This window comes from Xenopus laevis, chromosome 1L (genome assembly GCF_017654675.1).
Source record: "Xenopus laevis strain J_2021 chromosome 1L, Xenopus_laevis_v10.1, whole genome shotgun sequence".
Classification (NCBI taxonomy): Eukaryota; Metazoa; Chordata; class Amphibia; order Anura; family Pipidae; genus Xenopus; species Xenopus laevis.
This window is the reverse complement of record NC_054371.1, coordinates 177,040,567-177,065,189: the sequence shown is the minus strand read 5'-3', so window position 1 is coordinate 177,065,189 and position 24,623 is coordinate 177,040,567. Positions and strand designations below refer to the sequence as shown.

The window sequence follows — 24,623 nt, the reverse complement described above, 5'->3', positions numbered from 1 at the left end:
TATTAAAAGCCGCATTGATTCACAGGAGGAGGGGGGTTATTCTTTCACTGTACAGAGCTCTGGTAAGGCCCCATCTAGAATATGCGGTATATTTTTAGTCTCCAGTGCTCAAACAGGACATTATTGAATTAGAGAGGGTCCAGAGAAGGGCAACTTAGCTGGTAAAAGATATGGAAAATCTTGGCTATGAAGAAAGACTGGCCAAATTGGGGATGTTCACGCTGGAGAAGGTGCAGGGTGATATGATAAATATGTATAAATATATGAGGATCATATAATAATCTCTCTAATGCTTTAATTACCAGTAGGTCCTTCCAGCTGACGCAAGGTCACCCATTCTGATTAAAAGAAAATAGGTTCTGTCTAAATAATCGGAAGGGTTTCTTTTTTACAGGGAGAGCTGTGAATATGTGAAATTCTCTCTCTGAATCAGTCTTACAGGCTGAGACATTAGATAACTTTAAAAAGGGGTTGGATGGCGAGGAATACAGGGTTATGGAAGATAGCTCATAGTACAAGTTGATCCAAGGACTGGTCCGATTGCCATTTTGGAGTCAGGAAGGAATTTTTTCCCCCTCCGAGAGGCTTCAAACAAGGTTTTTTTTGCCTTCCTCTGGATCAACTTGCAATCTGGCAGGTTATATACAGACTTAAGGTTGAACTTAATGGATGTGTCTTTTTTCAACCTAACTTACTATGTTACTATGTAAATCACTTGAGTTTTTTTTATGTTGAGCCTGTTATTTTATTCATCCTTTGATTCATCCTTCCAACAGAATCTTTGGAGAGAGGTGTCCTCTCTTTCCATACAACAAGCAGTGAATGGCCGTGGGGATACATATGCTGCACTTCCACTTGCCTCACTTCTTTAGTAGCCTAAAGCCAGATTTACTGCAGGCCACAAAATGTCCATTATGCCATTACCTTAAAGGAGTACTTACATTTAAAGCAGTAGTAGGCTAGAAATGGTATATGTTATATTTTGGGCCACCACAGCCCTTTAGTCAAAATCTCTGCTAAACTCCATGTTCTGAATGCGTAGTTGGTCAAAGGGACACAAAGGAGTGATTTGCATGTCTCCACCCATGTTGCCTTATGGGAGAATTAAAACTCTCATTTTGGGTATCTAGGCATTCAGATTGCATGCTAAACTCCAAGCATTCCCACCAGTAGCTTCTCAAATTTTTTTTCAGACGATATACTACACATGGTATGTGCAACTCTCAGAGATAAGGGATTGACTCATATACAGTATATAAATAGTAAGTCACAATACAAGTCTAGTTAGTGATTTATTCAGATTTGCATACCACGACGGCTCAGCAACCAGTGCAGTAGCCCTGTGGCTTCCACAATAGATATAACCTGCCTGATAATTTCCTCTACTCTAAGATGCTCAGAGTATAGCATGTCTGTGTCACTCAAAAGATGTCCTACCAAGATCCAACATAGCAAGCTCCTGCTGACTGCTGGGTCATCTTTTGTTATAGGGCAACTAAACCTATCCACTGGTACAGGAAGCTCAGTATTGAAAATACAGCATTTCTTGCCATATTTATCTCCATTCTTTCTATGGAAACAGGAAGGGCTTTCAATCCACATCTAAACTGCCTTTTGCTGCTGTTAAGTTTTGTCAGTACAGACTATCTGTTTTGATAGATAAGTTAAAGGGGAACAATCGCAAACATCGCTCCAGCATACTGAAATACGAAACTTTCTAAATACAATTAATTAAAAATTCTGTTCCATTTCTGAAATAATTACGTTTATCCTCACTATTTCTCTCTCTCTCAGCATATGTTTCTCCTCATTCTGTCTTCATTCAGGAGTTGGGTGCCAGATGAATGATCCAATATATCTTATAGAGGGCTCCTTTTGCCTAGAAGATGTATTTGAGTTCATTCTACTAAAATCACCAGACATCATGTCTCTCTACATGCAGAATTTGTGCAAAGGCAGTTATTTAGTTAGATTTAGTTTGGACTGGAATCCATTATTTGAGTGAGCTCTAATACATCTGCTAGGAAAGGGATATAAGATATATTGGATCATTCGTCTGACACCCAACTGCTGCATGAAGACAGAATGAAGAGAAACAGCTGCTGAGAGAGGAATAGTGACTATAAACTTGATTATTTCGGAAACAATGCAGATTTTTTAATTGATTGTATTTAGAAAGCTTCTTACTTCAGTATGAGGAAACTTATATTAAGTTTTCGTTTTTCATGCCGTTTACGTTTATCAGGGATGTTTACCTGAAACGAAGCTCTACCCAACCCAAAAATAAATATTTTTGCAGATAACATTCATTAAAAGAGAGCACTTTCCTGATCAAACCTCGAGATAGAGGAAGGCTTGCTAGCACCAATCTCCACTATAGTGAAGCCGCATTCAGCAGCATGATGTTATGAGCATCCAATTGTTTACTATGTATGGGATCTCTAAACTTAACAGTGCCTTTATAAAGCCTTTGACATTGGCTTTTAGCAAGTGTTGCAGTTTATTTCTTGCACAGTTAGCTGTATTCAGTGCATCATAGTACAGTATATATTGGTCATTTACTGATGCCTGGAGCGTATTTGGGCTTTACAACTCTTGCCAAATGAAAACTGAAATAAAAAGTACAAGGCTCCTTATGTACTCATCAAAGCATGCACGTTAGGAGGTGAGTTCTCTCACTCATGAATACAGTGTTTGCCTGATGCAGGTAGCATATTTTTTTGGGAAAGCGCAGTCCCTTGCACTCAATGTTGAGCACAATTTTGCACTTTTTGGCGCTCACCTTAGGAAAGGATATTGCATGCATGCAAAAAAAAAACTTTTTTTTTTTCTAGTTTTAATTTTTTTATTTTTAACTCTGCCTTAAACATAGTAATGAATCCTTTATATGTTTTAACTTAAGATGCTTTTGCTTGTACTGCCCCTGAAAGAGCACAGGGCAAAATTTAACAGGGGAAGAATCAAAGAAACAAAAAAAAAAAACTATGGCTTTACTGTATGGGCAGGTTTTTTTCCCATAGGATAAGTTGGCCCCTATTTTGGTTTTAATTTTCTTTATGATAACATATGGGGGCATAGCTTGGTGCCAGGGACGGTGTGATGTGTATTCATTGAGACTATAGTCAGTTAGAACAATTACAGTATGCAAAAAATATGTGTCATAATCAAGAGTGCTTTTTTGGCCTCCAAAGCCCAGAGATCGTGATCACTGGTCTACAGGAGACCCACAGGCTGGAAGTGGCACTCCCAAGATACTTTAAATATCGTGACCTGAAGTACCATATTTGTTACTTTATTTTGGGTGATCAAGTGTTTGTGGCTCTGTATGTAAGTTGAACATTTTTTCCTGAATACCATTAGTCTTATCAGTATGTTAAGGGCACCAATTCCTAAGATACTATACCTTGTTTTGCTACATTTTTGTTGAGCAACTGAAAGGTTAAAATTGCATGGTAACACCCAGTTAAGAATCTGCACTTCTAAGCACAGCACTTTCCTAAGCAAAGAATATTGTGACAGTCATGTGAATTCTGTAAACGGATGCTGTTCATTATATTATATGTTGGTTTGATGCTGGCCGAATTTGTCGCCAGTGGAAAGTTATCAGTTGGCTCAGTGATATTGATCTAGTTCTGCAATGTTCTATTCTCACCCTAATCTGCCAAGGGCTCACATCATGCTTTCTAACTCCCAGTAAAACATACACTGTGCAAGTTTATGGCCACATCTGACAGGAACCCTTATCATTTCCATTAATTTCCCATGACTTTAGTTTTTGCAGCCACTTGTAAATTTATTGCCCTTAAGTCATTTAAAGGACAAAAGTCTAAACCTTCTCTAAAGGCAATTGGCATAGGTGGTTTTTCAGGGTCGAATTGGAGCAGTGATCCCCAACCAGTAGCTTGTGAGCAACATGTTGCGCTTCAACCCCTTGGATGTTGCTCCCAGTGGCCTCAAAGCAGGAGCTTATTTTTGAATTCCAGGCTTGGAGGCAAGTTTTGGTTGTATAAAAACCAGGTGCACTGCCAAACAGAACCTCAATGTAGGTTGACAATCCACATAGGGGCTACTAAATGGCCAATCACAGCATTTATTTGGCACCCCAAGGACATTTTTCATGCTTGTGTTGCTCCCCAACTCCTTTTTCTTCTGAATGTTGCTCACGGGTTCAAAAGGTTGGGGGGATCCCTGAACTGGAGCATTGAAGGCCCACCGGGTTCCAAACTTCCACGTCCCTGCACGCATGAGTGAACAGCGGAGCGCAAATGCAGCGCATGGCACCGCATATCGTTTTTTCAGGGCAGCAGTCAGGGCCAGTCTGATCCGCTGGCCCGGTCCGACCCTTTAGATGTTTTCAGGAAAAGTATCCGTGACTAAGGGCAGATTTATTAAGGTTCAAGTTGTGTTTTCCACAAAAATTCGAGTTGATATTTTTGGTCAAATTTCACATTTTTGGGTTAAAAAAAACTTACATTTTTAGTTATTTCAAAAACCTGTTTTTTTTTTTTTTTAATCACAAATTTTTCGAGATTTATTATACCTTGAACCTGGAGATAACTTGAATCCAAAAATACACCATCTAAAACCTGTCTCATGTAGGAGAGGCAGAGGTCCCTTGAACGATTTGAAGATGTTAATAGTCTTCATGATGTTTGAGGTTTTTTTGTAGAGGGTTTTGCCCAAAAACTCATCAATTCGACCAATATCAGTTTTCAGTTTGTTACCCTGAATTTGATGATTTTGAGTTTTTTCCAATTGAGTTTTTTTTTTTAAATTAGAAACCGTTCCAGTTGTGAGTTAGAGTCCTGCAGCGGGTCAGGTACCCATTGGTTACCTGCAAAAACATGCGGTACCCTGCGGGTACCGCATGCCCAGTATATTTTATGGAAACTCTCAATATTCTCATGCAGTAGCTATGACTTAACTCGAATTTCCTTGAACCCAGGTGGCTCATCTGCTTGCATCATATTGATGGGTAATGGGTTAAGTCAGTGAATCTCTGTTTTACAGCACTCAACATGTTTTTCTGTAAAGAATCTAGCAATTCCCACAGTGGGAGTATTAGCAGAACACATCCGTTTTGTTTCCATTAATTGGAAACATTACCTCGAGGCCCTTTGAAGAGATGATCTGTCTGAAAGCAAAGTCCATTCTTCTTAACCCATTTGACTGCCAGCAAATTGAAGCAAAGGGCCAATAATGTCCCACTGGGACTGTTCCTTATAGAAAGTGCAGAAGTTACTTTGCTCCTAGACAGTACACAGTTTTGGAATGAAGGTTTGGCTTATGTTTAAAAAATGCAGGCAAGCATATTCTGGAGACATTGTATTTCCTGTGGAAATTAGGAAGGGTATAATAAGAGCACTTCTGCTGGACACTTTTGTAGCAGGGACTGACGATCTTTGTCACTTAAGCTTTATCCTGGAAGCAAAGATGCAGATGGCAATAGATGCTAGGGATTTTAGTGTTTTGCCTACTGCTGAAAGATCAGGGTCACTACTGGCCAATTTGGCCCATTATAATTTGGCCCATTATAATTTGGCCCATCATTATTTGGTCCAGTTTTATTACGTTTCCTTTTAGGCTGTAGTGTAGCTCAGCCTGCATGTACCCAACCTAACGACATCACTGTTAAATTTGTGCTAAATCTTATCTCTCTCCAAAAATCATCTCTGTTGTACAGTGTAACTGTATATTTTGACCTGGATAAATGATAATCTTCATAGACATCTCTATGTTGTTGATTGCTGTACAATGTTATTCACCTTGACTTTTGCAATGTGTAAACCTTTTGACCTTTTTCTCTCTAATGTCTCTCCGTCCTCTAATTTCGAACTAATAATGCTAGTTTGCTTAATCTGAATGAAGGAAATAAGGAGCAGCGTTAGATGACAGCGGTAGAAAGGGGCAGTCTAGGGATGGCTGTTGCTTTATCATATCATTAGAGCATTAGAGCTGCTGATGTGGCTTTGCTCCTTACTGGAACAACTTCCTTTAAATAGGCTGCTTCTTGGCAACTTAAAATCCAGAGCCACATGGGTGAATTAAGTTCAGAATCACATGGGTGAATTAAGTTGCCATGAAGCTGCCTATGTTATGTTGAATATCCACATCTGCTCAGGCACCGATTAGCTCATCATGGAATTACATATATACAGGGCCTCCATCAGGAGGGCACAGGGGGTACATTTGGCCAGGGCCTGAAGGGGGGCCCAGCTGTGCTGCGCATTTTGAATTAGCCCCTTTGACAGCGCCAAACCGCCAAAGTCACGTAGACCCTAAGATCTAAAGTTCCAAAGAGCCAAAGACTTGAAGCTCTGAAGATGCTGAAAATCTTTATAGAGATCTCTATGTTGTGTTTAATTGCTGTACATTGTTATTCACCTTGACTTTTGAATGTGTAAACCTGAAATTTTGGCCTTGTTCTTTGCTTAAATGTCTCTCCGTCCTCTAATTTCTAATGCTAATTCGCTTAATCTGAATGAAGGGAATAGGAACCGATGTTAGATGACAGCTGTAGAAGGGGACAGTCTAGGGATGGCTGTTGCCGTATCATGATTGTCCCCTAAATAAAAAAATAAAATCAGTTCTGTTTGCTCTTTACACAGTAACCTTATCTGCCTTTTAGGAGAAATAAACTTCTTGGTAACCCTATGACCATGTGTCCCTGTTAAAGCGAAAAAGGGAAAAGAACAGTCCATCTATACATTATGCCTACACAATGTTACTGGTATCTGACCTAACTTAAATATTGTGCATTTTGGCTGCATGCTTAGCTGAATAGCATTCATCTTCCTAGATCCACTGCAGCCCTTTTACACATATGCTATTGTTGCATCCACCAATCAAAAAGGGGTACCAGCAGATACATTCTTTATATTGTACAAAATAATTATCATTTGATATGATAGCAGGATGGTCTGTTGCTTCCTTTGCTCCATGAAGTTCCTTAGGGAACCCAGTGAATATAAATACCCATGTTGCATGTGCTGCTTAAAAATGATCTGCAGCAGTGATGTGTTGTGTGTCCCTGAACATTCATTTGTGTGGGGACCCACAATTTTGGCTGGTGGCCCTGCATTTATGGCCAGATGGTCCGACATTACGTTCAAATTCCTTAATAAAGTTTTTTTTTTTAAATGTTTTTTTTGTGGTGGGGGAAGGGGGGAAATTGAAATCCTTTCTATTGTGCCACTTTCTACCTTAGAAAAGATCAAACACTGATTTTGAAAGTTGCTAAAATCAGTTTTTCATACAATGAATGTACAAGGAGAACAATAATCAATGTCCCCATACTAGTCTGTGTTTTTTTAGAGCAATGCAATTAAAGATAAACCTACACTTATGAATAAGGCAGTACTTGCTGATTTCTGAATCGAAGGATTTGCTCTTAAAAAGAAGCATGGAGCCTGCATCCAAGGCGTTGGATTAGTAGGGTGTAGGAGGACATGGCAGGATTGTTATATAGTACATTTTGATTCATATGTTACTCTATTGTCCAACACAATGTACCCACGTCTGGATTTTGTTTCTTCTCATCCAAACCCTATCCTATTAATCAAAAGACGTATACTTCCGAAAAAGGACAAAAAATGTGCTTTGAAAGTGAGGCTTCTGCCTCTTCCTCCCCTGCAGTGTAAAGCAAATAATCCAGAGGCACTCTGTAGGCTCTCAGCACTGACATGATCTTTCTCATTTCTAGACTATTAACCCTTTCCCTGATCATTTTCGTTTCCCTCTCTGGCTTTCTCATGGCCTGAATATCTGCAATAACATGTGCTATTCTTGTGTTATGTTTCCTGTTTGGCATGAATGGTACCAGATTTGCACTGTTGGGTTTGTAGCCACCAAAGAAGTAGTGCATCATTACATATTCCTCTACATACATATAAGTCTATGATTCTGTGTGTCTGTGGGGGGAAGATGAACTGAATGCCATGCAGTGACTACCACCAACCTGTAGCCACTCTAATTAAAGATGGCCATATAATTTTTTGTACGATATTCGTATGGTGGCAGAAGGCTTGGATATCGGTTACCTTTTCTTTGGGGCTGACTGGAAAACTTTGATCAGGCGCCTTTGAAGGCACCCAAACATCGAACGCAGCACGTCTAGATGGGCAGTTGGCCAGGGAATTGGAGGTTGGGAGGGGGCCCCTGTGGACTGCCAGGAGGGCCCATCATTTACAGCCCCGGTGGGCCCCAAGGGCTCCAGTCTGACCCTGCCCTACTAAAGCTCTAGGGATATCCAAAATGGTAAAGAAGTATTCATCCCTTGTCCTCACCCAGTCTTACATTGATTTTGCACCCCTATGTATTGCATTGGATCTCCTTGGAGGCAGCCCCATAGTAAAATAACTACTTGCTTTAGAGGCTCCCAGCACCTAGATAAAAATTAGGGATATGCTGTGGATATGAGCTCTAGAGTGATTTAAAGGAAAAAGTCCAAACCTTCTCCTAGCTTCAAAATATTGACCTCCCTATTGTCGTAGTACCATGTAGCATTGTTAACAGAGAGCAGTATTGGAATGTAAATGATCCTCTTCTTCACAATGCAGTGTTTTGATTTCTAGCATCATTGTAGGTGCCCACAAAATTACATACACCACAGCTTCAAGATTTGCAAATTAAGCTGCCCATACACAGGCCGATATAAGCTGCTAACACACTAAGTTGGCAGTGTATGGGGCCCTCTCATGGGCTTCCCCTGATTGATATCTGGCCGAAAAACAGCCAGATGTGGATGGGTAGGTTTAAAAATCTGATCGATGACCACAACTGTTCGTTGATGCCGCCCGCTGTCTGACTGCCTGTATGGTCGTCATCATTTGAGCATTGGTCCCTAGGGCCCACAATTAGATCAGCCCATTATCACCCATCTCAAGGTGATCATATCTGGGAGAGATCAGCTCTTTTGGCGACCTTGCCAAACAAGCGGATTTCTGCATCTATGGCCACCTTTAGTGTCAGTTTTGGTAAATACTCATTCCCGTCAGTAATATGCATTGGCTTCCAATTCATTAAACACACAAGTCTGTTGTGTGTATTGACGCAACCCATTGAGTGAACCCTGCAGGTCAGGCGGCTGGGTTACCTTGAGTTCATGCATGCAGTTCATCACCAGTCCACTAAATTCAAGCCCCATTCCCTAGAACAAGACAACGTTTTGGAGAGCTACACATACTCCATGACAAGGTTGCAGGGGCAAAAAGAGCTTAACTCTTGAGCTTACTTCATACATCTAAAATATAGTTTCTTTTGTAAGAGAGGACACTGAAAGTTGTTTTGTGATTAAAGGGTTACTGAGCAAGGAGTCGACAAAGTCGATATCTGGAACTGTCCTTAAAAATTTGAGCATTTGCAATATAGTGAGTTAGAAAATGTTAGGGGTTGATGTCTGAAATCTCATACAACTGGTCACCTTCATAAAATTCTAAGATTGGCTCATTTAGTCACTTTGCTAAATGTCCCACTGATCTGACCACCTAGGTAGTATTCCTTACTGCATTGATCTGATCTGATATTTTGACCTCCATGCTATAGATTGAATAACATAGGTTGTGAACAGCATCCTAGGGATTTCCAGCAAGCTTGATCCAATATCTGGCCAAGCATCAACCAGGTATCAGTTAAGAAGGTCAGTATTTTAGCCCTCAACACAGGTCAATACATTGTAAATATGCAGCATGCGTATCATAAACTTAACTTGGAGGCCGTTTTTTTTTTATCACAAATTAAGACAGTACTTAATTTGGCGCATAAACTACGAGCTACAAACTAAACACGAGATATATTTCATTGTATTCCAATGTCTAAAATGTGTTATTTCGATATGTTCTGCAGGTTTCAAGAATTTCCTCACTTCCCCATTTATTTTAACTTTGGTTCAGATGGTTTTGGAGGGTCAGCAAAAGACCTTTCTAATCTTGCAAATTGGGGATGTGCACTCCATAAATTTAGGAAGCAGATACAATCTTTATTTTGTTCTCCGCAGGTCATATATCTATTAAGTGGGTTATCAGATGTCTAAAAAGCTTTCTTCCTGCACTTTCTGATACAATATCATGTTTATCGGCTCTGACAGCTTTTGATCAGGATATGCATCGTAGGTTTGATAGTGTTTCTAGGCTTGTCAGAGTGTTGGAGGGTCAGTGCAAAATATGGCACCCCTAGATCATGCCGCCATTTGTAAATGTTCTCTTGATATGAAGTAATCTGGTCTCTTTCAAAGTCCCTAATTTGACAGAATTAGGGACTTTTACAGAATAATTGAAAGCCCAGTTGTAAGGGCCTTATACTTTAGCAGAGTAATTCCACATCTTCAACTCTGCAGCTGGCATAAACCCACCCTACTTGGCAACAGTAAACTATAACAATTTGAGGGCTTCAAAATTGACCCCTCCGAGATTACTCCAAGTTATCCCTGCTGTAAGACCTTTCCACTTGTCATTATATATGGTGTGGGTATTTTTATGCACGGACTGTTTGTGGCTCTTCATTTCCGACGATGTAATAGGGCAAAAAGTAGCCAGGAGGATGATTTCATGTCAAAACCTATTCCATTGAGAAATTTGACTCTTCGTATCTGTTTTTTCGTACAGGGATTCTCTTTAAAATCTCAGCAAGGTAGAGATTTATCTAATTTGACCAATTCGAATTGGTCAAATTAGATCGAATCGAAGTAAAAATCGTTCGACTATTTGACCTTTCAATGTCGAAGTACTGTCTCTTTAAAAAATACTTCGACTTCATACTTCGCCACTTTAAATAAACCTACCGAGGTGTAATGTGTAACCTTTTTTTTGATCAAATAAAAATACTTCGATCAATCGCTTAAAATCGTTCGATTCAAAGGATGTTATCGTTGGATCGAACGATTTTTATTCGATCGAAGCATTTGCACTAAAGCCTTCAAATTCGATATTCGAAGGATTTAACTTCTAGGGTCGAATTCGAGGATTTATTAACCCTCGATATTCGACCCTTGATAAATCTGCCCCTTAGTGTTTAGCCATTTGTTTTGATCAGATAAGTCAGGGAGCCAAGAGTGCAAGGTGAATATGTATTTATATTGGTTTGGTAAATACTTTTTGTATCAGGTTGAAAACTTGTTATCCAATTTGCAGATGATTAAAAAATGTGTGTTTGTGAATGAAACATATTACATTCCCCCATTAATATGCCTAACTGTATTTATGCACAGACCCATATTTTGGAGAAACCGATTAAACAATTTACATGAAATTCACAAATTGGGGTCCAGTTGTTGTACTGTATACACTGAATACCTTCACAATGCAAACCTCTCCTGTCTAAATGGCATGGGAGATAGGGAGTAATAAGTTAAGCTTTGTTAGTGAATGGAACAGCCTGTAATTCTCTCTCTATCTGGAGCTGAACAGTCCTCTAAAATCCGGCATATACGTTAATGTTTTATTTGTTTCTATCACTATCTGTGTTTAGATGTTTTTTTCTTTTCAACGTGCAGTTTTATGCAGTTTTATGTAGTATTGTTCATTTCTCTATTTGTGACATTTGGCTTCCTGCTATAAAAAGTCAATGAAAGGGTAAAGATCACTAGCTCATCAGTCTGTAAGAAAACATGAATATATGAAACGCAGTCATTATGAGAAGCCGGAGGTAATCACTGACACTTTCAAAAGTGATATCTGTATGAGGAGCAGGCATTTGGTTTTCAGTGACTAATGACAAATTGGACTCTCGTCAAATCTCCACCTTTCTAGTTTCACTTTAACACTGATTTTGCAGCTCATCATGACACAATAGAACAGTTACTATCTGTGAAATGGCAAATACAAATTTTTCTTCTTACTTGCAGTGCTCTAGAACAAAGCTAAAGTTTTCGTGCTGCAGTATCCAGGAGATCAGGAGATGCAGTCGCCTAGAAATGCCTGACAATGTCAACACCTTTGTGCTCAAGGTATGGATGCCACAATTAAATATCTCCATTGAATACTTTTATTACTTTACCTTATTTGTCATTTTCCTTGCTTTCAAAAGGCAGCAGTCCCAACACATTTGAAACTGAGCTGAATGAAATATTTTCAGAATCTTCTCTGTGCATAAAACCACAGAAGCAAATTTTGAAGCCAGTGCAAAAGGAAAACACATAATCGTGCACACATAGAAAGATACATTTGCACACCAGCTTCAAACGTACACAAGAGATATATTTTCTTTTACACATGACCAACACAAAGTTAGAGGAACTGCATGGTATAGAGCAGTGGCTTATAAGCAACATGTTGCTCACCAACCCCTTGGATGTTGCTCCCAGTGTCCTCAAAGCAGGTGTTTATTTTTCTATTACTGGATTGGAGGCAAGTTTTGGTCTGATAAATAACAGATATCCAGTCAAATAAAGCCTCCTATAGGCAGTGCCGGGCCGAGTTGCCTGGAAGCCCTAGGCAACCCAGCCGATTGTTGCCCCTCTCCACAAGCGTTCCTCACGAACAAGCGTGCGCACATGCGCGGACCAGTACACACGCAGGAGATGTGTACTTGCTCACCTAAGCATGCATGGAGGAGCGCGAGCGCCTGGAATTGCTGCTGCAGGTAAGGGTACAGGGGTCCGAACTAGGAGGAATCCAGCAGATGTACCGTGCCTGGCGCCCCTCCAACTTTGCGCTTTAGGCACATGTCTCTTCTGCCTACCCCTAGTTCAGGCCCTGCCTATAGGCTAGCAGTCCACATAGGGGCTACCAAATGGGCAATCACAGAACTTACTTTGCACCACCCAGGGCCAATTTTCATACTTGCACTGTTCCCCAACTCTCTTTATAAAAAAGGTTGGGGTTGTAATTTGTAATTGATTAAAGCTAATCGTAAAATATCTTTTACAGATCCTGATCAAGTCCCAGGCCAAAATACAGCCGAACATCTCACCTCTGCCCACTCCAGGGTCTGCACTGATTTTAGTGCAAAAATTCATATTCACAGATTTCCGTGCTAAAATCTGCTCCATGTATCTACTGATACGCACATGCCTGTCTATGCAGAGACTGGAGCAGGATGAGACAAACAGGTTGGCCGTTTCTTGGCCTGCACTTTTATACATAGTTATATACCCATAGTTGAGAAGCAGCTACATGTGCATCTAGTGGTTCTTAGTGGATCCAAACTAAACATGGAATATTTTGATGTGAATCGATTCCTCTGACAATTGGCAATGGTGGTGATGAAAATTCTCTCTACATCTTGTTTTTTAGGCAAATGCAACTGAAGTCATTTTTGAAGCAGGGGATGACCAGCAGTTGAATTCTTGGATAGCTGAAATAAAAGAATGCATAAATCACTGGTAGGCAAATCACATTTTGTTGCATCTGCTTATATGTATGTAAATCGAATGATTCATGTGCTTAAAACGATACTGACCCGTTCCTATTAAATTCATAGGAATGTATCCGTATCAAAGAGGTGCTCTGCGCTAAATATTTACATCCAAAAGCCCCCAAAGCTGCCTCCAGCCCCGCGAACATTTGTGAAGCCGACCCTCCGACGCTGCTAATGGATCTTCTGCAGTTGTTTCAGTCACGCTGGGCTGAGGGCAGAGCTATCATTCCATAGGCTGAAACAACCGCAGAAGATCCATTAGTGTCGGAGGGTTGGCTTCATGAAGGTTCGCAGGGCTGAGGGCCACTTTGGGGGGCTTTTGGATGTAAATATTTAGAGGTTATCAAAATTCTAATTTATCCCATTATCTTCTGAAATATACTCCGACCACATTGCACAGGTTTTTCTCGTTATTTATTTTCCTGGAAAATTAGAGTTTGGTAAAAACTCAAAAAAAATCATTAAAATCGTCCAAATATTCGAATTGTATGAATTTTCAGATTTTTTGGGATTTTTGCCTGAAAACCACAAAATCTTCTGATTTTTGCATGAAACCCAGCGCAGACCAAGGATATCTGTGGGACTTTTTTTTCCATCCTTGTGTATAATAAATTACAATAAATTCGAGGTTTATTTTTTCACTAAACAAACGATTTTATAGTCAAACGACCTCCCTGTGTGTGCAGCACCTCTTTGATACAAACAAGTTCCCTATGATCTTTATCAGATGTTGGTATTGCTTGAAACACAGAGGTTATAAAAATTCTGTGTCAGAGACAGGCTTGCACACTGTACCTGCATGTGCTTTCAGGTGAGCAATTGCTAAACAATTGGTTTGCAAAAAATAAATAAAAAAGAAAGTTTTTAAGTCTGCTTGAAAAAAATGTTTTCTTGAAATGATCCCGGTGTTTTTTTTTGTGTTTTTTGGTAAGTTCAATGTGTGCTACCAAGAGGTTTCTGTTCCTGTGCACATATTCAGTGCTCAGCTGATACAAGTTTTTACTGTTTGTATACCTTAACCCTGATCTGTGTATCTTTAGATGATATGTGATCATATACTGTTTAGAGAAGGAATGTATAACTGACTGGGTTTTGTATCCAGTAATGTCTATCTCCCTTCTGTTATATTTCAATTAAATTAACTGCCTTTTGCAACTTTACCAAATGTCATTCTTCATTTTCACACAAACCTTCTCTACCCATTAATTCACCATTATGTTTGAATTTATCATGCTGTAAGTGACACACACTGTGATATGAGAAACACTGTTAAAGAGGCCATCTAAAGCCTGTAAATAGCTTTTGGGATAACAGGGCTTATATATCCTGCTCCTTAGTATTCATATTTTTACCAGTCAGGTGTAGTCCACCCCAAGAGTTCATGTTTGTAAACAAAGTACATCACAGCTCTACTTCTTGGATTTTCTCTGGTGCAAGACTGGATGCAAGGGCACTGTAATTGATGAAACCTTAATAAACCTGTCCATTTTTTATTGCTGGGGTCAACCAATTTTGGTAATTCTGTACAGTGCCCTTTTAATAAACGGGTAAACTGAGCAATTGGCCAGATTTCACCATTACACCTTTCATCTGATTTTTTTCATCGTATTAGCTTAAAAAGCTCAACATAACAACCAATCAGTTACAGCTAATGATCGGGTGGAATTGTGATGTATTGAGGTGGGGTTATGATGTCAGGGAGAGGTTAGTCGCTCAGATGCAATTGGGTGGGTTTCTGGTTTTCAGAATGTTAAAAACAAGCAGAAAGTTTTGAACCAGACAGACCATTGGGCTGTCAAAACCGGTCTAGTGGCAACTCTATTTGTGTGGAAGGACAGTGCCTCATATGAGCCACAGGGACGGACTGGTTTATTATGGGATGATCCAGTGGCTAAGTTTGCCACCTGGCTGGTATTTTGCCGGCCTGACCGGTAAAAATGATGCTTGACCCCAATGTTATTTATAGGGAAAATATCTAAATATATAGGAAGGCCAGTATTTTTTCCAGAAAAGGTGACAATCCTACCAGTGGCGCATACTACTAGAAAAATAGATTTTTATGAAAAGGCTTTATACATATGAAACTGTTGATAGAGCCCTGTAATGCTCAGGGGATAGTTTCTCGTTTATATGAATGCATCTATACGAGACATCACCTGCTTAAAGAGAGGATTGTGTGTGCTTGTGGTTGGTGAATTGGTGATAATCGCTGTTTCTGAAGCAGGAAGCTGAGGAAGTTCATGTTGACCTGTAAGGTTTGCATATAGTACAGCCTCCAGCACTTTGCTGAAAGGCTTTTCCTGTTATTGAAATACCAAGAACTCTGCTAGCTATTAATCATAGTGTGATTTTTCAGAGCTTGACCTTCCCTAGCACCCTGATGCTTTCCTTACGTTTCCATGAATTACAAGCGTGTTTCCGGGCCGGCAGTAGCCTGGTGTGACTCCCTGTTCAGCAATGCTGATATCATGGAAAGTGTATCCTGAGTCACCGCCTTCATTCCTACTCCTGGCCTGGCACGCTCTTCTATTTGCCCTTTGATCGTACAGAAGACAAGACCACCCTACATATTGCTTTCTCAGATTCTTCTATTAAACTTCTTCTAATGATTTACTTAGCCTTAAAGGCTACGGGTAGTCGGAGTGTGGTGTAGACAGCCACATTCTTAGACAAAAAAAAAGTACAAAAAAAGGGTACAATTGGCCTTTTTTTGCACTTTTCCCACTGCATAAAGCATTGTGCAAATAGCTGCAGAAGCTGTTTTTCAGAGTGCAAAGACCTGCAAACTGCACCCTGAATGGAATGCTGCCTGCGCTAGGAAGTTCTCAATTCAAGAGGGGAGAACAGGAAGGGGACACATAAAGGCAAACGCCCCTCCTACCATACCCGTACCTTAAGCATCAATCAGAGGCTCAGGGCTGTGGTTTTTTGGTCGCCAGGGTCAGTGACCTCAATAGCTAGGAGAGCATTTTTAGCTGCAGGCTGAAACAAGCCAGAATAGGGAGACTGATTAAAAAAAACACACAAACAATGTAAAAAAAGACCACACAAAACATTTCTTACAATAGGTTAATCATAGGTAATCTCCCCCTTTAATTTGGCGTTTCAATGAGAACAAAGCTGAATTTATAATAGGTGTATTATTTGTATTGCATTACTAAATGTTTATGTGGAAACAGTCCTGATTTTGACAGCTCAACCCGCATTCCCGGATTGTTACTGAAATGTCCTGACTTTTTCTTTGATCTCCTGCACTGAACAGCCAGAAAAAGTTACAATGTTTCTAAAACTTAATTGGCTTTTGGCAGAGAGCCCAGAATAAGTGGCAGGTGATGCTTTTGTAACAATTTAAGATAAGCTAAGCAACCATTGTAACAATTTAAGATAAGCAGGTCTCTTGGGGAAACTGTGACTTGCAGCTTAAAGGGCAATTCACTTTCATTATCAAAACTGTAATAACATCTAAAACCCACATAAATGTGTTCAAACTTTTGTAAAATGAACATGGTTCATTCAAAATGTAGTACTACATATTTTCAATTGTTAGTTGCCTGGCACTCGAAAGCACTGCGGACAGCAGAAGATTCCAATTTACTAACCCCAAACTTGCTGATTCGAGTTTTTTCTTAAAGGGGGGAACTCCACAAAAATGCAGCTTTTTAAAAATTAAACATAATATCAAACAACTTTGCAATATACATCAATTTAAAAAATATGCAGACTTTTCATGGTTTTTAATGGTTTGGAACAGTTCCATAAGCCTAGCCCCCTGCTCTCCTGCTGATGTCTGACTACTTTGCTGAGCTGGCTGACTACTGTTACTTAACTGTATCAACTGCCAGCTGTCCTTAGCCTGCATCCCCACAATTCCCTGCACACGTGATTTCAATAAGGAATGGAACATCACAGTGCAATGCATTGTGGGTTATGTATTTCCTGCATGCTGTCTGTAAGCTGTGGAGAAGTTGTTACAATGTGTAACATCAGTGTTTAGTCCCTCCTTCCCTGCCAGGATTTCAAATGATGCAGAAAGAGAAGAACTGTTAAACAGCTGCATTTCAGTTTTGAAAATGGCATTTATTCATAGTTTTTGAAAAACCGGTACATGGGTAACATGGGTACATGAGTGGTTTATGTGTTATTTGGGCCTCTTTATCAAATTTTGGTTTGGAAGCCTTTTAATTAGAAACTATTCCAGTTGTGAGTTCATTTGAGGTATAAAAAACTCTAGTTCAACCTAAAGTTCACTATCCAAGGAAAATTCTTCTAAACCACTTTTCTCATCTGTATTTCACACCAATTGTAAGGCAAAATCATGAGCAGTCACTCTGTTGACTGCAAAAACCCTTTTTCAGAAATGTGGTTTTCCAAAAAAAAAAAAATATATATATGTGTACCCTTCAGGTTTGTGGTGGGTGCTGGGTCAAAGTTATGACATATAATCTTCAAAAATGGATCCGCACTCCAAACAATTCAATCAAAGTGATTTTTATTGAATTATCACTCACGTGTCCAACGTTTCGGTCCACGTTACCCTTGATAAAGGCCCTAACGTGGGCCGAAACGTTGGACAGAGTGATAATTCAATAAAAATCACTTTGATTGAATTGTTTGGAGTGCGGATCCATTTTTGAAGATTATATATATATATATATATATATATATATATATATATATATATATATATATATATATATATATATATATATACACGGAGCGCTCCGCCAATGAGGCGAGCTGAGCCGCTCACCTCAGGCGGCAGCGCCAGAGAGGATTCCAGGGGCGGCAAAAAGCCGCTCCTGCACCTTTAAGAGCCGAATTTCCAGTTTTTAAACCGGAAATTCGGCTGCACTATTGCGAGAGAGCGCAATTGCGCTCTCCGCAATCGTGTTCCTCCCTCCCCTCCCGACAGGTAAGTCGGTGCGGGGGGCGGCATTGCAGGAGCCGCCTCAGGCGGCTCCTTCCCCAGAAACGGCGCTGTATATATACACATTTTCTTTTTGTTCCCCTCCCCCCCACACCAGAATGAGAACTTTGATTCTCTCTTAGGAAGCTCTCGTTTGGCTACAGATGTTGGTGTCTGTGCTTTGGATTAGCTGGGGAGCTGCAGTTGTGACAGCTCACGCAACAGGCTGGAATATATTTTAAACATATGTAGTGAATTTGAGGATGGTAATAGTTTAAGAACACGGTTCTTAAAGGGGAACTCCACAAAAACATAACTTAAGCTTTTTGAAAAGTAAACATAATTTCAAGCAACTTAGCAATATTCATCAATTAAAAAATATGCAGACTTTTCATGATTTTTAATGGTTTCTGTCAGTTCCCTAAGCCTAGCCCCCTGCTCTCCTGCTGATCTCTCTGACTACTCTAAGCTGGCTGACTACTGTTACTTTGTATCAACAGCCAGCTGTCCTTAGCCTGCATCCTCCAAACCCCACAATTCCCTGCACATGTGATTTCATTAAGAAACAGAATAAGAAATAATTTTTCTCATAGCCTGCCTTGGTACTGCCCTATCCCAGGCTAAACAACAGTACTACAATACACTCATAAATAACAATAAATGTAACCCACGACACTTGTTTTCAATATTCAACTCGCTACTTCATCCTCTACAAATGATTCACTAACACCTAAACATACCCCCTGCTGACTCTATCCACAAACAATTTTGCCACCCCTCAGATACCAATATTCTCATTCCCCCAAAGCTTCTATTTACATTTTCAACTCTTTTGGACGTATATCTGAACTGGAAGTCTCTAAACTTCTCCTATCCTCTCCATCAACAACTTTCTCACTTGATCCTATCCCATCACCTCTACTAAAACAGTGTGCTCCTGTCCTTACTCCAGTACTTATTCATATATTCAATTCCTCACTAACCTCTGCTACTGTCCCCTCGTTATTCAAACAGGCTTGCGTCAAGCCCATTCTGAAAAAGGTTACACTGGACCCATCCTGTTTGTCTAACTACCATCCTGTCTCTCTCTTATCGCTGGCCTTTAAACTTCTGGAACGTCTTGTCTTCTCCCGTATTACTGACTTTCTCTGCACCAATAATGTGCTTGACCCTATGCAGTCTGGCTTTAGAACTGCACACTCCACTGAGACTGCCTTATGTAGAGTTGCAAATGATCTCCAGACTGCTAAGGCCAAAGGGCATTTTCTATTCTCATTCTCCTGGACTTATCTTCTGCTTTTGATACTGTTAACCATTCTGTTCTAATGCAAGTTCTCCATTCAGTTGGTTTCCGTGATCAAGCTGCATCCTGGTTCTCTTCCTACCTTTCTGACCACTCCTTCTCTGTTACTTTTGCAAACAAATCCTCTCCTCCTCTACATCTTAATGTGGGGGTGCCTCAGGGTTCTGTACTTGGTCCTTGTTCTTCTTGTACACTCTCTCTTTAGGAGACCGTATATCCTCATTTGGCCTTAAATATCACCTGTATGCCGATGACATTCAGATATATTTAGACACTCTCTCACTAACCTCTCATGTTCAAACCCAGATAGCAGACTGCTTAGTAGCTATCTCTTCCTGGATGAACCAACGCCACCTCAAGCTCAACTTGGCCAAGACTGAGCTCATGATCTTTCCACCTAAACCGAGCCCTTCTCTTCCTTTCACCATTACTATTGATGGCATGACTATTAACCCGGTTAACTCAGCATGCTGCTTAGGGGTCATCTTTGACCAGTCCCTCTCCTTCTCTAATCATATTAAAAATACTGCAAAAACCTGTCGGTTCTTCCTCCGCAATATAGCCAAGATACGCCCATTTCTTTCACAAACAACAGTCAAAACACTAATCAATGCCCTTATCTTATCCCGTTTAGACTATTGCAATCTCCTCCTAACTAGTCTTCCTGACTCCCATCTCTATCCCCTCCAATCAATCTTAAACTCTGCTACCAGGATCCTTCTGCTCTCTCATGAAAGGGAACCTGCTCAACCCCAACTAAAATCCTTAGCGTGGCTGCCTGTTAAGCAAAGAATAGCATATAAAGCCCTTCTACTAACATTCAAAGCCCTTCACTCCTCTGCTCCTCACACCATCCACATCCACTGCGACCTCTCGTCTCAAACCCTTCTATATTGCTGTTCCTTACCTCTGGAATTCCATCCATGAATTCCGCAGTAAGGAATCTTCTCTTAATCTCTTCATGAAAAAACGAAGAGCCTACCTTTTGGACCACCAGAACATTAGCCTAGTCCTGTCCATACTGACTATGCCTTACCTTGTGCACTTTTTGATCTCCAATTTGTACCTGTATGTTAGCCTCCCATCCACTTAGACTGTAAGCTCTACTGGGCAGGGATCTCCTTCCCACTATGTCTCTTACCACATAGCACTTAAGCTCTTTGTCCTATGATTCTATATACATTTATTATGTGATTTTTCTCCCCCATGTATACTTTTATATATATATATTGTACTTTTATGCACTGTACAGCGCTGCGGCTCCTTAACAGCGCCTTACAAATAAAGTTCTACATATATACATACATACATACATACATATAGTGCAATGCATTGTGGGGTTATGTAGTTCATGCATGCTGTCTGTAAGCTGTGGTAGTTGTTACAGTTTGTAACATCAGTGTTTAGTCCCTCCTTCCCTGCCAGGATTTCAAATGATGCAGAAAGAGAAGAACTGTTAACCAATTGGATTTCAGCATAGAAAATGGCATTTATTCATACTTTTTGAAGAAACTGGTAACTGTGATGGACATATTGGGGTTTCTGTGTTATGTGGGCCTCTTTATCAAATTTTGGTTTGGAAGCCGGAGTTCCCCCTTTAAGTGAACTTTATAGTCTGTTGTGTTACAAGGGTCCTATGCAGATTAACCATATTGCTCAGAAACTATTTTTAACAGATACACCAAAACTTCTCAATTGTTACTCTAAGAACAAGGATTTATTTCATGACTTCTGCCTTGAAATGCCAATTTCACAAGTCCTCGTGATGTACAGGCCCCGTTGTGTTAAGTGCCATGTGATCGGTTCTTTGTAGCTGGTAGGGTAGAGAAATTGCTCCCTATTTATTAGCAGGATTTATTTTCCATTCCATTAGACAGTAAGAGCACATGGTTTTTTGTGAGCACAGCACAGCCATTTTATTTACATTTTTATATATTACCATCTAAATTTTTGCTGTTCTTAGAAGGTTATAACTTCTATTTTAGATGCTTTTTGTACTGAAAGCATCTAGTTTCAACCCATCTAGTTTTCAGCCCAATGTATATTGCAACGCAATATACATAAAGTGAAACCATCTCTTTTAAAATTTTGGCAGCACTCCATTATTCAAACACAGTTACCCCTTGAGCCCTACCCCTAATCCTCCTGGCAGCAACACTTCAAATAACACGTTTAAAGAGTTAGAACTATGTTATAGCTCTTTGTAAGTTACCTATTTAGTTGTACAGGAATGGAGCCTGTTATCCAGAATGCTCAGGACCTGAGGTTTTCCCGGATAAGGGATCTTTTTATAATTTGGATTATTTTATTCAATACCTAGAATTATAATCCTAAATAGTAACCCAGTCACACGTTTCCCCTACTATTCAGGTTCTTCAGCCTAAGGTTTCTTAGAGAGGTCTTGTTTCATGGTTTACTTCTTCTGCGGCTGGTTCAAATGGAGTCCTGTAACCAGGGTGTTCTTGCAGATAGCTGGAGGAAACGGCAAGTAGGCTGACCAGGAAGTTAACCAAAACAAAAAATATTGCTGGGTTCACAAGTCTCCCTTCACTATGATGCACTCTTAGCACTGAGTATGTGCAAGGCTAATCACTGGCTCAATCTCTTTGTGTGGGCTAGGCCAGTAAATGCCTTCTTCTTTTCTGCCAATTCCCCCATTCTTGTTGCTCTTTACAGCACACACATCCATAACATGGACATAACCTTTGTATATGCTGATATAAACAGGTGATCAATTTAATATTGTGCACTTTGGTCACAGTTTTGTGACGTGTCCCTATACATGTACTGAATTACTGATGGGTAGCATGGTCAGCCAAGTGTTCCATTTTGTATCAGGGTGTTGCAGTTCCAAAAACTCGAGTAAAACAAGGCCCAGTGGTATCCAAGTTTAGTTGGAAATGGTCGTTGGCCTGGGTAAAAGTCTTAATTTTACAAAGATTTCTTGGTAACTAGTTTCTAAATGGTTCCCTTATTATATATGCTTAAAAACAATGCATTATAATTATAATAGCACTATAATAATAATAATATTCTAGCACTGTATATTACTGGGTGGGGTTGTGAACCCACTACATTTCTCTACATTCTTCTAGATGGGAATTTCCAATTTTGGTTTAAATGTAAAATATTGGTTTTTTCTTTTTTGATTTTAGGTCGGCGGAGACTGAAGTAGAGACACTGCTGCCCTCTCATTCAGACACAACCAACCAGAGTCCCAGCAGTGGCAGTACTGACTCCATTATACAAGGTCCGCTCTATATACTTATATACTTATATACAATATATCATGCCAGGGTTTTATTTAAGAATTGTGACAGGAATGTTTTTGTATAAGAAGACAGTTGAAGACTAAAGGAATTCTATATTTTAAATATTTTCTGTGTATTAACAAAGATTGATTTACCTTGAAATCCAGACATGTAATTGTATTCCAGGTTAAAAACCTAAATGTGTATGGGGCCCCGGTGTTGATAAATACTCCATACCATTGGTAGAGGGTTGCCCCAAAACATTCGCTGAGATCTCTATAAACGTCACAAAGAATGTGTGGTACACAGTTGTGCGAGTGTCATTTGGTTTTATTTTGATTTTCCTGTCCTTTCTTCATGTAAAACCAGTAAATGGGCAGTGTTTCATTAAGAAGAAATGTCACGTTACAGCCCTGTGTAAATGGCCTCACCCAAGACCTGCTCGGAAACATTCAATTTAACCGTACATATATTGTGCATTCCAGCCCTGAAAAATCCTAATTACCCCTCCAACTGTGTACACTGTTTTTCATCCAACTGCGAATACTTCATGCACATACTGGAAAAGAAAGCTTTTAATGTTTGCTTTGGCAAATTTTACAGCCAGTGTGATATTTATATTGTGGGCCTGTGTAGAGTAATATTTATGGATCACAAACTGCATCGGGGAAAGGATAATGCTTTGAATTAACCAGTGTAATATACAATAGTACAGATAATAAGGGTCTAGGAATCCTATATCACTAGAAGAAATACAGATTCTCATTCTCACTCTATAGCCCCCATCTGCTCCTATTTACGTTACAGTGATTTTGTCTTCTTTTCCTCCCTGCTCTGCTTGCTACTGATCTATGTCCCCATCACAGGTATATGTTAATGCAGCACTGACCTGAAGAAGAGAGATTCTCTCAAACATTTTTGTCCAAAAGAATAACTCTGTAGCTTTTAAAGGGGAACTCAACCCTAAAAATAATTATGGCTAAAATGCCATAGTTTATATACTGAACTTATTGCACCAGCCTCAAGTTTCAGCTTCTCAATAGCAGCAATAATCCAGGACTTCAAACTTGTTACAGGGGGTCACCATCTTGGAAAGTGTCGGCGACACTCACATGCTCAGTGGGCTCTGAGCAGCTGTTGAGAAGCTAAGCTTAGGGGTTGTGGCAAATTATCAAGCAGAATATGAAGTTGTCTTGTACTATAAGCTGATGCTACAAGGCTAATTATTAAATTCTGATGCTAGTTGCACTGGTTTCTGTGCTGCCATGTAGTAATTATCTGTATTAATTACTAATCAGTCTTAGATTGTGACATTTATATTCAGTGTGTATTATAAATTGTGAGTCGGTCCCTAAGCTCAGTAAGTGACAGCAGCACAGAGCATGATTGGAGTTGGAGTTACTGGGGCATCTTTGATGACACAGATCTTTACTGCTAAAGGGCTGTAGTTGCCTTGGGCTGGTACAGAAGTCCAAAACATAGTGTACAACATTTCTAGCTACTTCTTTATTTAAGCTTTAGTTCTCCTTTAACTGCTCTACCCTCACAGTCTGTGTCCTGGGTCTAAATCTATCTCCAGAGACTTGGTAAAGTAAGAGCTTGCCAGAAGTCTCACGGTGTTGACCTTTGAATTAAACCAAACTCCCAGGATCCATCAATTTAACCAGCTGAGCCAATTCATGTCTGTTAAAGACAAGTAGAAGTTATTTATATGTATGTTATGTGTTGACTCTGATGTTTATCTAACTTGCTGTGTTCACAATAAACTACCATTGTAACACCAAGAGTGATTTCTTCTTCTGACTTCCCC

At 39.9% G+C, this 24,623-nt stretch overlaps 1 protein-coding gene across 1 annotated transcript in view; it reads left to right on the top strand.

Moving 5' to 3' along the window:
- The window catches only part of sh2b3.L (SH2B adaptor protein 3 L homeolog), an 88,166-nt gene that overhangs the window by 52,438 nt on the left and 11,105 nt on the right, over window positions 1–24,623 (top strand). Inside the window, exons 4-6 of the mRNA XM_018263458.2 lie at window positions 11,840–11,941; window positions 13,230–13,318; window positions 22,718–22,812. Of these exons, the coding sequence (XP_018118947.1) occupies window positions 11,840–11,941; window positions 13,230–13,318; window positions 22,718–22,812 (286 nt within the window). The remainder of the gene's footprint in view (window positions 1–11,839; window positions 11,942–13,229; window positions 13,319–22,717; window positions 22,813–24,623) is intronic.